A 16,850-nucleotide genomic window follows, 5' to 3' on the forward strand; every position below is an offset into this window, starting at 1 on the left:
ATTACTGGTCAGATGAAATCTGGTGAGACCCCCAATACTATGGCCCTGGAATACATTCTGTGTCTGGAATAAAACACACCCCCAGGGGCTGGCTCTCAGCCCAATAGTTAACAAGATGTACATGCAGACCACTCGACCCAGGATGATGCACCCACATATTCTATGGTAATACATCCCTTAAAGCAATAGACCATGGGACACCAGAGGACCAACATTCAAATTGAGAAAATGCAGAACAAACAGGACTGCATGTATAGGAGGGGTACAGGGGGAGGGTTACAGGGTAGGGAGGGGAGGAGACTGGGTCAAGGTTGGACATGGTAAACAGGGAGTGAAACTAAGTGTACACATAATGTTGAATGTAAAACAAGCTCTTAAAAAAACACTATGGTAATTGAAAGATGTCAGATGTAGAAGCCTTCATATTGTATAATTCCATTGATATAAAATGTCTGGCAAAGGCAAATCTGCAGAGACTGTAAGCAGACCAGCAGTTTCTGGGGATGGGGATGGGAATGGGATTTGACTACAAATGGGGCATGAGGGATTTTTTCAGGGTGATGGATATGCTCTAAAACTGGATTGTAGTGACGGTTTTACTAAAAGTAAAAAAAATAAATAAATAAAGATTTACAGGCTTGGAAACCCTGTGGGTAGTTCCAGGGTTGCTAGGAGTTGTAATCAACTTAACAGAAGTGAGTTTATGACAACAAACCAAAACTTTGCAGTAAAACTGAACAATATTAAGATAATTTTGTAAGCATGATTAGATAATGAGAGAAATATTCATGTGAAATTTATATTCACATGAAAAAAAGAATGAAAAGAATATATGTGCAATTACTCCATAAAGTCTTACGTAGTGGGATTATAGGCAAACTCTCCCACCATTTGGCAAATAGTCTGTAATGTTTCTGGAATGTTATTCAATTATAGAAACAGGAAGCTACATAGATTAGGTGGCATCTATCGACCGCCTCACTTCGAAGTTTTTCCCAGAGGGACCTTTAGATGAATGCCCGCACCCTCTGATAAGTGGCCCACCAAGAGCCTTTCCCACTTCAGCGTCACTCACTTGGGTTTGGCCAGTGGCTCTGGCTCCTTTCTGGCTTTTCCCACGGGATTTTTCTCAGCTTCTTCTGCTGTGACGAGGTGAAACTCAGCTTCCACCTTGCCCTGCAGAGAGAAGAAAGCTTTAGTTTGGAGTCAGAAAGAACTTTGGAGGCAAGGCCAACCACCTAGGAGAAGTGTTATTATGTTGAGGAACACCAGGTAACATTATGGTTATCCTGCTGTCCTATTATGAGAAATACTGTTGCCTTTTCAGTGCTGGGAGAAGCCATTTTGGTGAAGAACAATCAAACTCCTGAAACGATGTCACTGTTGACTTTTGTGAAAGGAAGGGGCCCACATGTACATACAGACATACATAACTCAGTCACATGAATGATTTTGTCTGAAATCATTTACTACAATATTAATTATAGAAACTTAGAAAAAGGACTAAGTACTGGAGTGGCAGGACACTTTCGAGTCAGCAATCATCTTTCTTTGCCAATGATTCTCAAGAGGAAACTGGTGGTGTTTGGGTTCTTTTGTGCTGCTCCAACAGGAAAATACCACAGGGGGATGCATTTAACAAATAGGGGTTTATTCTCTTACAGTTTGTTGTTGTTGTTGTTATGTGCCGTCGAGTTGGACCCGACTCATAGCGACCCCTCCCTGGGTTTCCGAGGCACTATCACTACGGAAGTAGATTGCCTCATCCTCCTTCCAAGGAGTGGCTGTTGGGTTTGAACCGCCAGCCTTCTGGTTAGCAGTCAAGTGCCTTAGCCACTATGCTACCAGAGCGCCCCTCTTATAGTTTAGGGGTCTAGAAGTCCAAGTTCAAAGTGCCAGCTCCAGGAGCTGGGTGAAGGCCCCTTGACTTTGGGCTTCAGCTCTGCCTCTTGCTCCTGGCTCACTGAAGCTGGAGGTGTCTCTTCACTCAGGCAGCTGCTGGCTGCTGAGGCTGACAAACCCAAGGTTGACAAGTGAAATGATATAGTCCCAAGGTTATCAAGCAACATGGCAGGCCACTAGTTCAAGTCCAGAAACAGTCCTAAGATCAACAGGCAACATGGCAGGCTGCTGAATGAAGACTCAGCTACATGCAGAGTCCAAGTGTGCTAAAAAGCTCAGAGACCTTTCTCAAAGCTTTGTCTTATGTACTGGAAGCAGACCACTCCCTAAAGCAGCTACTCACAGTAGATTCCACCATGGAGTTGATTACCAGTCTCATCATGGAGAATGACTCCATCCAGCTGTTCAGCCACTCAAAAAACCAGGCCCAAATTGCCAAGTTGACACATAACTTTAAGTACCACAGGTTGAAGGACCTCTGGTAGCACAGTGCCTAAAGTATCTGACTGTTAACCAGAGGGTTGGTCGGTTGAAACCCACTAGCCACTCTGTGGAAGCAAGACTGGGCAATCTACTTTTGTGAAGATTTACTGCCTCAGAAACCCAATGGGGGTCGCTATGAGTCAGAATCGACTTGACCCAGTAGGTTTTTTTTTTTGGTACCACAGGTGGGCATGGCCCTGCGCTTGCAGAATGTCACGCCTTCATTCTTTCTCATTGTCCCCATTGTTTTAGAATTAACCATTTAGTCTAGCATCCCTCCTCCCTTCAACAAGCAGCAGCCCTTCTGGTTTGAAAACTGCGAGTAATGCATTACTTTAGAGCACCATGCCAAGGTTATTGGCAATGGTGTAGGGCTTGGATTGTAGAAGGAAGATATAGAACCCCCACAAAAGATGAAGGTCATTGCGTTTATTATGTTTTGAGAGCTCTCTGTATGCCACATACTGTTCTAGGCACTGAGGATTTAACAATGACGAAGAGAGGCAGGACCCTTGGGCTCCTGGAGTTTAGGTCCTAGGTAGAGGATACCCTCTCTCCTGCCTCTCTTGTTTTTGCACAACTAGAGATTCTACTTCTGGATATCTCCATCAAGGGAGTAATTAAAAATTCAGAAAAGGGTTTATGACCAAAGCACAGTCGTTATTCTTTGGATGTTCAAGTTGTCCCATTTGTCACAATGAGATGTCCCCAGTTTACTATATTTTCTGTCCCAGCCCTGGAGTCAGTCACTTCTCCAAAGACTCCTGATTTCTTTTTAGCAGGAAAGGGTATTTCAAAACCAAGATCTATGTGCTAAGGGGATTGTTGGCACTGAGGTGATTTTACTTCTTGTCCTTTTAGTGGACAGAACTAGGAAATATAGTTTAAAAAACCCATGAGATCATAGTGATACAAGCAATGACAGCAAAACCAAGGGGAGAGGGGGGAAATCTCATTTGCCACCACTGGAAGTGACTATTGTACCAATTTTTATTCTGAAAATTGGTAGTTAAGGAAGAGAATTAAGTCCTTATCATGGCTTTTCTGAGAGGGTTGTAAGTTATTTCTAGGTAAAGGAAATCTTAATAGAGCAATGCCAACTAACCAATGAAGAGACATTGATAGAACAAGATGGATGGGACAGAAGGAAGGGAGGAGAGAAGGAGGAGAAGGAAAAAAGGGGAAGAAAGAGGGAGAGAAGAGGGAGGGTTAGAAAAACTATTTTACAACCCCACATACAGCTGTGTGTGTGTGTGTGTGTGTGTGTGTACATCTTGGGAGCTCTGGTGGCATAGTTCCTAAGGCATGTGACTACTAACCAGAAGGCTGGCGGTTCAAACCCACCAGCCACTCCTTGGAAGGAAGGTTGGGCAATCTACTTCCGTAGTGATACTGCCTTGGAAACCCAAGGAGGGATCACTATGAGTTGGGTCCTAATGGATGGCAGTGAGTTTGGATTTGGTTTTTGTACCCATCTTATTGTTAATTGTATATACTTGGAAGGAAGATGGGGCAATCTACTTCCATAGTGATATTGCCTCAGAAACCCAAGGAGGGGTCACTACGAGTCAAGTCCAACTCGACGGCACATAACAATAACAACATCAGTGTTGCAGTGTGTAATTTGCTGATGTTTCATTCTCAGACATTCCCTTAAAGATGCTCAATGCTATGATTTTACTGTTCAAAACATTGCTGTACAGCAGGCTATGAACACTAAAAACAAAGTGGTATTCAACTTAATGTCAGAACCAACTTAGAATGGAGTCATAGGAGCAAAACCCTGTTGTAAGTCAGAAACTACCAGTGTATTATTCCATTTAAGCCTTTTGACAACACTACAAATACACTAAGTTTTTATTCTTATTTTATAGTTGAGGAAACCAAGGTTTGGTGACATTTACTAACTTGTGTTGTAAAACCAGGATTTGTACCCAAGTTCTCTGACACCAAATTCCACTCCTCTGCTACTTTATCCACCCAAGTGACTCCTTTTTGTGAATGCAAAAACAACAACATGCTGCTGTTGAGTCAGATCTGACTTCTAGAGACCCCTCCTTGGGTTTCTGAGGCGATATCACTGTGGAAGTAGATGGCCTAACCTTCCTTCCAAGGAGTGGTTTGTAGGTTTGAACCGCCAGCCTTCTGGTTAGCAGTCAAATGCCTTAGACACTTGAAGTAGGCTATTTATTTAGCAATGAATAAATGTGCCTTTTCTGAAATATAAGCATATAGCATAGCATAGCATAAGAGTTGAATGAATAGGATTTAGTGCAGACAGATCTGCGTTTGAAACCAGACTCTACCGTTTACTGGACATGGTCCCATGGGTCATTTACCTGCCCTCTTTAGGTCTCACTGTCCTGGGATATCAATAGCATGTACCCCAGAAGGTCGCTTTGAAGAATAAATGAAACAACATAACACAGTATTTTGGTTGGTGCCTGATAGAATGTGTGTCCTCAAAAAGCAATAATTGTTATTCTTCAACACTATGTCATGAATGGAAACATGTAGTTTAATGGCAAACGTCTCCTGCCCATACCCCAAAACTCAAAGGAGTTCTGCAGATTCAGAGTTCCACAGGGGGAAAGATGCAAAGAAAAGGGAGGCAAGAACATGAAATTAATTCTGCCCTAGCGGAGGCATCATCAGTTCTCATCATGAAAAGCCTTGCCTGAGCTTCATGTCCTGGCTGAGTGGTCACGGAGCCTTTATCGGTCTCACAGAGGCAGCAGGAGGAACGTTGCTTACTGACATGTTCTGATAGATGCCGGCTCCTCACCCGGTATCTCTCCCCACAGAGCATTTCACATCCTGTTTCCATCATCAATATTCAGCCTAGCACCAAGTGGAGATTTTAAGCTAATAATATCCTTCAAGTATAATTTTAAATCAAAGCTAGGAAAAAAAAAGTCAAGGGTTTCAGAGACTATCTATTAACCTAATGACATCTGTGGGTGGAAAAAAATAAGGAAAGGTCATGGACTATGCTGAGTGAAATAAGTTTGTCACAAAAAGACAAATACTGTACGATCCCACCTATATGAAATAGACAAGTGTATAGGGATGAAATTTACTAGCAGGCAGCAGGGTGGGAGGGAGGGGAGAAAGGGAGAGTCATTGCTTAGGGGACACTGAGTTTCTGGACTTCATAGTTAGAAAAAAGGATCATACCTGCACAATATGATGAGTGCAATCAGTGTCTCTGAGTTATACAAGAAAACGCTGTTGACTCGACAAATGTTTTGTTATCTGTCTATCTGTATTTCCCACACACACGCACAGGAAAACCAACTCTATGTGCAAGGCTGCCTGGTCCTGCATTGTCCTTATGATTTTTGCTGTGTCAGAGCCCATGGTAACTGCTACCATGTCCGTCCATCTCACTGAGGGTCTTCCTCTTTCTCACTGACCCTCTGCTTCACCAAGCATGACCCTTCTCCAGGGACGGGGCCCTCCTGGTCACAGGTCCAAAGTACGTGAGATGATGCCTCACCACCCTCGCTTCTGTGGAGCGTTCCAGCTGTACCTCCTCCAGGACAGATTTGTTCGTTCTTCTTTGTTTGTCCAAGGTATATTGAGTATTCTTCACCAACGTCATAATTCAAAGGCATCAATTCTTCTTTGGCCTTTCTTATTCATTGTCCAGCTTCCACATATATGTGACCAAAAAAAAAAAAAAAAAGACCAAACTCACACCATCAAGTCAGATCCGACTCATAGCAGTCCCTCCTTGGGTTTCCAAGAGGTGTCACTACGGAAGCAGATTGCCCCATCTTCCTTCTCAGGAGTGGAGGATAGATTTGAACCGCCAGCCTTCTGGTTAGCAGTCAGGTGCCTTAGGCACTACACCACCAGAGGTCCTCACATATATACATGAGGCAATTGAAAATACCATGGCTTGGGTCTGGTGCACCTTAATCCTCAAAGTGACATCTTTGCTTTTTAATACTTTAAAGAGGTCTTTTGCAGCACCTTTACCCAATACGTCATTTAATTTCTTGACTGCTGATTTCATGGGCATTGATTGTGGAGCCAAGTAAAATGAAATCCTTGATAACTTCAAAATTTTCTGTGTTTATCATGATTTTGCTTATTGGTCCAGTTGTGAGGCTTTTTGTTTTCTTTATGTTGAAGTGTAATCCATGCTGAAGGCTGTAGTCTTTGACTTTTATCAGTAAGTGTTTCAAGTCCTCTGTCACCAGCAAGCAAGTTTGTATCATCTACACATTGTAGGTGTTTAATGAGTCTTCCTCCAATCCTGATTCCAGGATGAAGTGTTCTTCTTCATATAGTCCAGTTTCTCAAATTATTTGCTCAGCATTTGACCGCTAACCAGAAAGCTGGCAGTTCAAACCCACCAGCCACTCTGTGGAAGGAAGATGGGGCAATCTACTACTATAAAGATTTACTGCCTCAGAAACTCAATGGGGGTCACTGTGAATTGGAATTGACTTGATGGCAGTGAGTTCGGTTTTGGTATAAGGTTGCATAAATATGATGAAAGGATACAATCTTGATACACACTTTTTAAATTTTAAACCACACAGTATCCCCTCATTCTATTTAAACTACTGCCTCTTGGTCTGTGTTGTTAGAAATGTGGATGCTAGCTATGTTTCTTGTAAGACTTTAAGAGAAAATGATGACTGCGTGAGTGGACAATGGAAGAAGGGTGCTTTTTATGCAGTGGCAAAGAACTTGTCTGAACTATGTTCAAACGTTTGGTGGAAGATAGAACTTGTAAGTGATGAACTTGGATATTTGGCTGGGGAAATTTCTAAGCAAGATCTTAAAGGGGCCATAGGGTTTCTCTTTGTGCTTATAGTAAAATACAAGAGGAAAAATAATGGACTTATAAATGAGCTGTGCAAAATGGAAGCAAAAATTTGGAAAAGTATGTTGTTCACACTGAACACATGTGTCCTAGAATGTTCACCAAGGACTTGGATACACAATCTTTTTTAAAAGAGATGAAGTCTGTGACTGATGGATCTCGCCAACTACCACAGCAGAAAACCCGTTAGTTTAGACTGAAGGGGACGGAGAAAGAATGAAAGGAAAGAACACTATCTGCCCTTTGGAATTCTACAGGCAGGAAACAGGTCAAAGGAGCGACTCTGCTGTCCTCCAAGAAAAGAAAAGGGGCATTCCTGGAGCACCTCAGAGATCAGCACAACTGTTGGAAGGAGCTTGGGAAGAGGGCTGCACTGGGTTCAAAGGGTACTATCATGACCTTCTAGGGTTAAAGAGTCAGGTCTTCACCAGCTCAGCTCTGGAGTGTGAGGCTGCCACTTATGAGCGCCAGGAGGATGGGACCTGCCCAAACCTGAGAGGCAGTACTGTCATGCTCCAAGGGCAAAAGCATGGGGCCTGCCAGGCTGAGGGGGGACTGCCACTCAGCTGCACTAGGAGAATGGGGCCACTAAAGCCGAGGGAGCAGAGTTGCCTACCCAGAGGGCCTGGAAGGCAGAGCTGATGCCCAGGGCTGAAGGGCCTCTACCCAGAATCCACACAGTGTGGCTAACACCCAGAGTCTGGAGGGTGGGGCATTGCTCAGATGGCCTCAGAACAGAGGATTATTTTCAAGCTCTGGAAGCTAACGTCAATTGTTCTGCTGGGTTTTGGACTTGCTCGGTGCCTGTTATCCCTCCTTTCCTTCTGACTCCTCCCATTTGTGATAGAAATGTCCATCTTGTGCCTGTTCCACCAATGCACTTTGGAAGCTGATAACCTGCATTCTAGATTTCACAGGTACCCAGATGAGGAGGAATTTGACCCCAGAGTGGAATATGCCTAAAGTCTCACCTGAATTTTAGTTGGATGCTTCAGAAGATGAGATTTTGGAGTTGGAGTTGACTTAAGGCTTTTGGGATAATATGATGGGGTGAATGTGTTTTGCATGTACAAAAGACATGAATTTGGGGGGCCAAAGAGTAGAACATTATGAATTGAATTGTGTTTCCCCAAAATATGGCTTCTTATTGTTCATATATTGATGGTAGGAATGCATGCTGGGAATGCATGCTGTAAATCCTAATCTCTCAGAGTGCCTAAGGCATCTGACTGCTAACCAGAAGGCTGGCGGTTCAAACCCACCAGCCACTCCTTGGAAGGAAGTTTGGGCAATCTACTTTCATAGTGATAACACCTCGGAAACCCAAGGAGGGGTCACTATGAGTCGGATAGGACTCGAGGAAGTGGGGTTTATACCTGTGGTTACAATCACGTTTGGAAATGGGTTGTCTTTTTTATGTTAAAGAGACAGGATTAATGTAGGTGTGTCTTGAGTCAATCTTTTCTGAGATATAAAAGAGATTAAACAAACAAGTGAATAAGCAGAGATGAGGGAAGAGAGACGCCAAGCCATATGAAGACCACCCAGGAGCGGAAGCTCAAGGACCTTCCTCAAAGCTGACAGAGATAGAAAGCCTTCCCCGAGAGCCGGCACCCTGAATTTGGACTTCTAGTCCCTAAATTACAAAAAAAATAAATTTGTTTGTTAAAGCCACCCATTTATGGTATTTCTGTTGTAGCAGCACTAGATAACTAAGGCAGAATTTGGTAGCATAGCAGCTAAAGCACTCAGCTGCTAGCTGAAAAGTTGGCAGTTCAAATCTACCAGCCACTCCACATGAAAAAGTTGTGAAAGTCATCTTCTATACAGCATATGAGGCAGTTCTACTCTGTGCTATGAGTCAGAATGGTCTCAGGGGCAGCACGTATCCTGACCTGGGGTCAGCCACTTCTCTGAAGACCCTTGCTTTCTTTGAACAGGAAATAGTGTTTCAAAGCCAGAATCCAGGTGCTTAGGGGGATTATTTAGACTGCGGTGACATTGCTTCTAGGTCTTTTCAGGGGACAGAACTAGGAAATATATTTTTTAAAGCCCAGGAGTTCACAGTGATACAAACAACAACCAAGGGGGCGAAAATCTCATTTGCTGTCTTGGAAGTGACTACTCCACTGATTTTTACTTTGAAAGTTAGTAGTTAATGGAGAGAATTAAGCATTTGTCATGGCTCTTGAGGGGGAGGTTGTATTTCTAGTTGATCAAAGAAAGTTCATCAACTAATTAACATAGAAAGATTGAATTTGATGGAGAAATGGAAGGGAGAGAGGAAGATGGGATTAGCAAAATAACTTTACAACCCTCAATAAAAGAATTAATCAAGTTCATCCAAACCCAACCCAGTGCTGTGAAGTCAAGGCTCTAATCTTTATGGAATCTTTTTCCTACACAGTGGCTGGTGGATTCGAACTGCCAACCTTTCAGTTAGCAACTGAGTGCCATCAGGACTCCTTTCAAGAGGTGGTGTCTAAAACCATTGGGTGAAAGGAGGAGGCAGAACAGGAATTTTCCACACCGCCAAAATGTTACCCCATAGGTTCCTTGCTAATTGCAAAGGGAAATGTGTATTTTCATAGTGAAGAGAACCGTGGCCACCAATGTTATCAAGTGAGAGGACAGCATCACGAAGAGTGGGCCCATCTGACAGTGTGCCTCCTGACATGATTGAATAGCAGGTAAACAGTATTACATGTGAAGTGTTGTCCCAGATGTTTAACCTGAGAAAGCTGTTTGTACCTAACTTTCAGTCTGTAGGAAGTAGAGGGAATGGAGGTATAAGATAGGAACGTCATGAGGAAGCAACCAGACAAATGGTCCTGGTCTTATCTGAAAGTCAATGTCAAGGGCAAAAAAAATGGTGAAGGATTATTCTAAAACAAAATAGGTAAATATGGTAAACGAGATAGAATCATCAAAACCCACATGTGATCCCTGATTACATCCTCTTTTGAAAAAAGAAAAAACTTGGAGACAACAGTTTTTTCTTTTTTTAGATGGAGAAATGAATATAGTGTGAATATTGGATTATGTGGAGCTCTGGTAGCGTAGTGCCTAAGACACTTGACTGCTAACCAGAAGGTTGGCGGTTCAAACCCACCAGCCACTCCTTGGAAGGAAGGTTGGGCAATCTACTTCCGTAGTGATACCACCTCGGCAACCCAAAGAGGGGTTGTTAGGAGTTGGGACTGACTTGATGGCACATAACAACAACAACAACGATTGGATTATGTTAGTCAATCATTATTAACTTGCTTATATGTGATGATGGCCTTGTGGTCATGTAGGGCAATATCCATGTTAGGAGACGCATGCTCAATGTTTAGGGTAAAGTGTTGGATGTCGACAACTTACTCTTAAAAGGTACAGCCAAGGTGAGAGAGAGAGAAAGACAGAAATAGATAGCATATATACACACATACATATGCACACAACACACACATATACACACAACACATACACACACAACACATACACATATATACACACAATACACATGCATATACACACAACACATACACATATATACATAAAATACACACACATATACACACAATACACACACATATACACAATATACACACACATATATACACACAATATGCACACAACACATACACACATATACACAATACACACAACACATGCACATATATACACACAATACACACATGTATACACACAATACACACACATATATACACACAACATATACACATATATATACACAACACACACACATAAAAACACAACAGATACACATATACACATAAGCACTCATTCCTACATATACATATACATCCATACATTCAAACACATATATAAGATAAATACAAGCAAGTGCTGAATCTAGTGTATGCTTTTCTGTCTGCTTAAATATTTTAAATAAACAAGGATGTGGAAAAATATAATGATTAAACTCTGGCATTCTGTTTTGAGAATATGAAGAGTCAATAGTAATAATATAATGTAGGGAAATGCTAATTATAACACTGAGTGAAACAGAATAAAGATAATATTTAAATATAAAATGATCACTATAGTGTAACATTAGCCAAAATCTGTACATAGAAAAAATATTGGGAACAGCGGAAACAGTAACGCTAGTTGCTTTGGGTGCTGTGCGTGTGGCTGGTGTTTCTTCCTCTCTGCGGTCTCCTGTTTTGCAAATTTCCATCAAAAGCATGACATACACTTTTATCTTAAACATAATGTTAAATATAATCCCTGTTCCTTCTGCTACTAGAGAATGTGAATTTGCCGCTATTTAAACTGTGTGCCTGTCTACCAGCCTAAACTTCAGGCTTCAGGATGCCAGCACTCTGTCTTAATCATTGCTGAATCCTTCCTGCCCAGCCTCTAGGTGTGTGGCCATAGCAGAGGCTGACAACTGTTTTTCACACTAAGCTAGAAGCACAGAACCCTCTCTTTTAGTTTTCGGTGTCAGGCGTTGATGCCCCTGGGACTTGTCTGCACTGTCAATTTGAGGGATTAACCTGTAAAAGAACCTTCCGGATTCCCATCTCCTAAAGCGGTGATGTCCCTGGAGGGTTGCTCTTAGGGGTACAACTCATTGGGATAAACTAAAACAAAACACAATGTGCTGCTGTCCAGTCGGATCCAACTCACAGCGACCCTTCCTTGGATTTCCGAGGTGGTATCACTCCGGAAGTGGATTGCCCAACCTTCCTTCTGGGGAGTGGCTGGTGGGTTTGAACCACCAGCCTTTGGTTAGCAGTCAAATGCCTCAGGCACTACACTACCAGAGCTCCTGGCTGGTGGGTTAAGAAATATAAAATGCATCGTATCCTGCAAGGTGTTTCTCCCAGAACATGTTCCATACAAATCCTCTTTCCTTTCCCCAGGGTTCTCATTCCTAGGCAGTCTCACTGGAGCTGTTTCTCGCTGACTATGAGGGAAGAAGCCACCTTGCACAATGGAAGCCTTGTCATCCCAATGTCTACTTGACACTGCTTGAGAGTACAGATAAGCAGCCTTAAAAATAAACCCAGCAGGTAGCAGTTCTGTAAACAAATCTCTTCTGGCTTGCTGGTGACTAATACAAGAGGACAGTGACATTCCGACCTGGCTTCAAAAGGCAGTCCAGGCAGAGATGGCATTAGACAATGTGATGAAAAATGGCACCTTGGAGGCGGAGGGCAACCCACCATTTTAGAGATGTGGGGAGTTAGACTCGGAGACAGGAGTTGCTCCAGGGAGTGGAGGGCATGGAAAGGATTTCCGTCACACTCTGTGTTACTGCGGGTCATCCAGCTCCATGTCGGGCAGGTTTTTATTTTCCCTATTTCACAGGTAAGAAACTGAGGCTCAGGGAGGTAAAATGTGTTACCCAAGGTCACATAGCTGGCCGGTAATGGAGCTGGCTTTGAGCTCCCATCTGCCTGAACCCACTGTTAAACTCTTGGGCCATTGTGGACTGTCTTCCAGCTTCCTATTATCCATCCCTCTCCAGAGGGCATCAGAAAGCTTTCAATCCCAACATGCACTGTTTTGGTGCACAGAAGCCGTTGGTGGGATCCTGAATTATTCAAGACGTGAATGCACTCATGAAGAGGCTCCTCTCTTATGACAGAAATGTAAGAGGCAGTCTTGCCTGGACAACCCTGCTAGGCTTTCCCCCAAGGGACCCAAGACAGACAGGCCTCTAATGGACTCTTCAAAGCCCAAGGACAGAGAATTTGCATCAAGTCAATCAAACTGGAAAGTAAATTTCCCAGATAAATGTTTCCCTTAGGGCCCAGCCATTGCAAAAATGAAACATGCATTCCAATCACTACAATACCCTGACACCCTCAGGCTCTGGTGATGTAGGGCACAGTGGGTCAGGGTAGGACTATATTCCACAGGGTCATTGATGGATGGCTTTTCAGAAGTAGATCACCAGGCCTTTCTTTCAAGGCACATCTGAGTGGACTCAAACGTCAAACCTTATGGTTTCCAGCCAACCATGTTAACTGTTGGCACCACCCAGGAATAAGGTGACAGTCTTATAAATCAATGTGTGCTAATGTGCTCATTCATTCAAGAATATTTACTTAGCACTCCTATGTCTTCAATACATGGAATACACAGAGAAGGAAAACAGACAAGCATTTTCATGGTAGGGTCAATGTCTTAATTGAATTTATTTATTCATTCAATAAATATTAAGTATCTACTATGTGCCAGAACAATGAAAAAAAAAAAAACAACCTTGGAGGATGTACAGTAATGTTCTTTAGAAGCAAGAATAGTGAGACTTCACCTTGCTCACCTTGGATGTGTTCCCAGGAAAGACCAATCGATAGAGAAGGATGTCATGTTTGGTAAAGTGGAGAGTCAATGAAAATTAGGAAAACCCTTCATGACATGGATGGACATGGCAGCTACAACACTGGGCTCAAGTACACCAAAGACTGTGAGGATGGGTGGGACTGGGTAGCATCTTATTTGGTTATATATAAGGTTACCATAAGGAGCTCTGGTAGCATAGTGCCTAAGGCACTTGACTGCTAAGCAGAAGGCTGGCGGTTCAAACCTACCAGCCACTCCTTGGAAGGAAGGTTGGGCAATCTACTTCTGTATTGATACTGTCTTGGAAACCCAAGGAGGGGTTGCTATGAGTTGGGTCCTACTTGATGGCACATAACAACAACATAAGTTGGAAATGACTCAAAGATCAACAACAAAATGTGCCAGGCATCATGGAAGACACTAAAAATTTAGAGAGGAAACGGAAAGAGAAAACACACCTTTTGACTTCAGGTTGCTCACAGCAGAAGAGCTGTGACATCCATGGACAATTATATATCAGTGTGACAAGAGCTATGGAAGCATGAAGTGTTATTTACACTTCAATTAAATATTGACACATTTTTCCTCTGGCTGGGCTCTGAGCTTGTTGGTGGTCGAGGCCTTGCAGCAATGAGTATCTGTTATGTGCTAAACACTGAAGCTCAGGGACTAGCACAAAGGCTGGCCTCTAGCAAGCCCTCAGGAAGTGCTTGGGACCAGGAAGAAATGAGCTGCCTGGAACCTCAGTCTCTCTACCCAGTCTCACCAGAGATTTAGTTGAGAATGGAGGAGAAGAGAAAATATCCCAGGTAAGATAATAAAATTAGATACCCTATCGTTGGGGCAGCGGCTGCCACATACCCAGCTAGGGATAAAGGGAATCCTTTGCCTTGGACCCCTGAGGCCCTAGAGCAGGGAGAGGGATAAGTGGGTCACTAGTTCTACTCTAAGGAGCTCTGGTGGTGCAACGGGTAAGTGCTCGGCTGCTAACCAAAGAGTCAGAGATATGAACCCACCAGTGGTTCCAAGGGACAAAAGACCTGGTGATCTGCTCCCATGAAGATCATAGCCTAGGAAACCCTATGGGGATAGTTCTACTCTGTCCTATAGGTTCATTATGAGTTGGACTCAATTCACTGGCACACAGCAACAGTTCTATCCTGAACACACATAGAGTCGCCATGAGTCAGAGTTGACTAGAAGGCAACTGTTTTTTGGAATCCTGGGTGCTGCAAACAGTTAATGTGCTCAGAAAAGTTGGTGGCTCATATCCACTAAAAGTCTCCTAGAAGAAAGGCCTGGTGAGCTACTTCCAAAAAAATCACCATGGACCCTACGGATCACAGCTCTATTCTGACGCACAGGGGTCTCCATGAGTCAGAATTGATTCCACAGCGACTGGGTCCAGATTGGCCACCCAGGGACCAAAGCCAGGTGTGCCTGCCACACGGCACTCAGAGCATAGAGGAGAATGCACTTGCCTAGGGGGAGGTCAGCCGCAGAGGAAAGAGCACATTGATGCTCTGCTCTGCGGAAGAAAGACAAGGCACTCTGCTTCTGGCGAGATTTACAGCCTTAGAAGCCTAATGAGTGCCACTATGATTCAAAATTGACTCCAAGGCAGTGAGTTGAGTTGAGTTGAGATGCAGTCTTAGACCCTTTTATCAGCCTCTACCACCACCCACCCACTGCTGTCCAGTCAGATCTGACTCATAGCAACCTCTCCTTGGGTTTCCGAGGTGGTATCACTATGGAAGTAGATTGCCGAATCTTCCTTCCAAGGAGTGGCTAGTGGGTTTGAACCATCAGCCTTCTGGTTGGCAGTCAAATGCCTTAGGCATGATGCCACCAATCATGTAAACCACTCTTTGTCCCTTATAGAAGAGTCATGAGGAGGTTGGAAGAAACCTTCCCAATGCTTGTGAAAAGGTAGACACTCCTACAGCACAGGCCACACTGTACAGACCAAGCCGGCAATGGCTCATCCTGCCATCACCCTCTGGAGGAAGCTTTTAAATGATGCATCAGTTTTGAAATTGAGTCTTGTATTTAAGGTCAAGAGCTGAGGGAGTTACATTGAAATTACACATCAGTCAGGATTCTGTGCAAAATTTCAAGAAATGTTGGAAAAGATTAATGCCAGGGGCCTAAGTTTAAGCCAAGAGAATAAATAACCACCCCAACCCAGAGAACTATTTAATTAAGTATGCTGAAAAATGGAAGGCTTAATGCATTTATAAAGTTTTAAAAATGCTTGTTTCTCAGCAGAACTTTTGCCTTGAAGGGCTCCGTGTCACTTCAAGGCTTTTGGCTTGACATCACAAAATGACTCATTTAAGGAGCACAGTGGCCCCTGTCTGCCCCCACCCCACCTCCTCCAGGCTGCCACTTACTGTGAGTTCTTTGCTTTTAGCAAAAGGCCACCAGCCCCGCACACGCTTTTGTTGGAATATGGAGATCTTGCTGTCCTCACTTGCGTTTTCAAACTTGCTGAGATCGCAGGCTTTGGCAGACTTGGCTGCTCGAGGGAAATTATTGAGGTTCATTTCTAGGGAACCTGTGAAGAGATGCCCATAACAGCTATAGAAAAGCTGTGAAAATGGATTGCCCTCCCCATGCACTCACTCACCCCTTCACCTCTCATTCATTCACTCACTCACCCATCTACCCACTCACCTACTCACTCATTCACCTATCCACCACCTACCCACTCACTCACTCATGCCACCCACTCACTCAACTATCCACCCACACATCTACTCACTCACTCACTTATTCACTCATCATTCAATCAGCATCATACTGGACCACAACCATGAGTACAAACATGATTGAGACACATTTGGGGCCCTCAAAGTATACCTATTTCTCATTTATTCATTATCTCATTATCTTACATTTCACATTTATAACCATAGTGAAAAAAAACTACTATCCAGCTATTTTTTCACATTAACAACGTACATTTGGCAGTAATGAATGCCTAGGTGTGAGGCAAGAGTAACATTGGCTGTGATGGTTGAGGTTATGTGTCACCCTGGCTGGGCCACGATTCTTAGTGGTTTGGCAGTTATGTAATAATGTAATTTGGCAGTTCTGTACTGATGTAGTTATCCTCCATTTTGTGATCTATGTGGTCATCCTGCATTTTTGCATGATGCCAATTTTCACATATGACCTGGTCTTTGGAACCCAACCATGTCAATAAGTGAGGATTGGGTGTATAAAATCGTGGTGGTAGTGGGTAGAAGACAAGAGCAGAGACACAGAACTTAAGCCTGAAGCCTCAGCGCAGGGGCCACCACTGCTAGGCACTGTC

At 43.4% G+C, this 16,850-nt stretch overlaps 1 protein-coding gene across 1 annotated transcript in view; it reads right to left on the reverse strand.

The window, feature by feature from the left end:
* FER1L6 (fer-1 like family member 6) overlaps positions 1 to 16,850 on the reverse strand; it is a 139,479-nt gene that overhangs the window by 2,253 nt on the left and 120,376 nt on the right. Inside the window, 2 exon segments of the mRNA XM_007943427.1 lie at positions 1,076 to 1,176; positions 15,925 to 16,088. Coding sequence (XP_007941618.1) covers positions 1,076 to 1,176; positions 15,925 to 16,088 — 265 coding nt within the window.

This window comes from Orycteropus afer, unplaced genomic scaffold (genome assembly GCF_000298275.1).
Source record: "Orycteropus afer afer isolate SDZICR_OR568_19922 unplaced genomic scaffold, OryAfe1.0 scaffold00106, whole genome shotgun sequence".
NCBI classification, from domain to species: Eukaryota; Metazoa; Chordata; class Mammalia; order Tubulidentata; family Orycteropodidae; genus Orycteropus; species Orycteropus afer.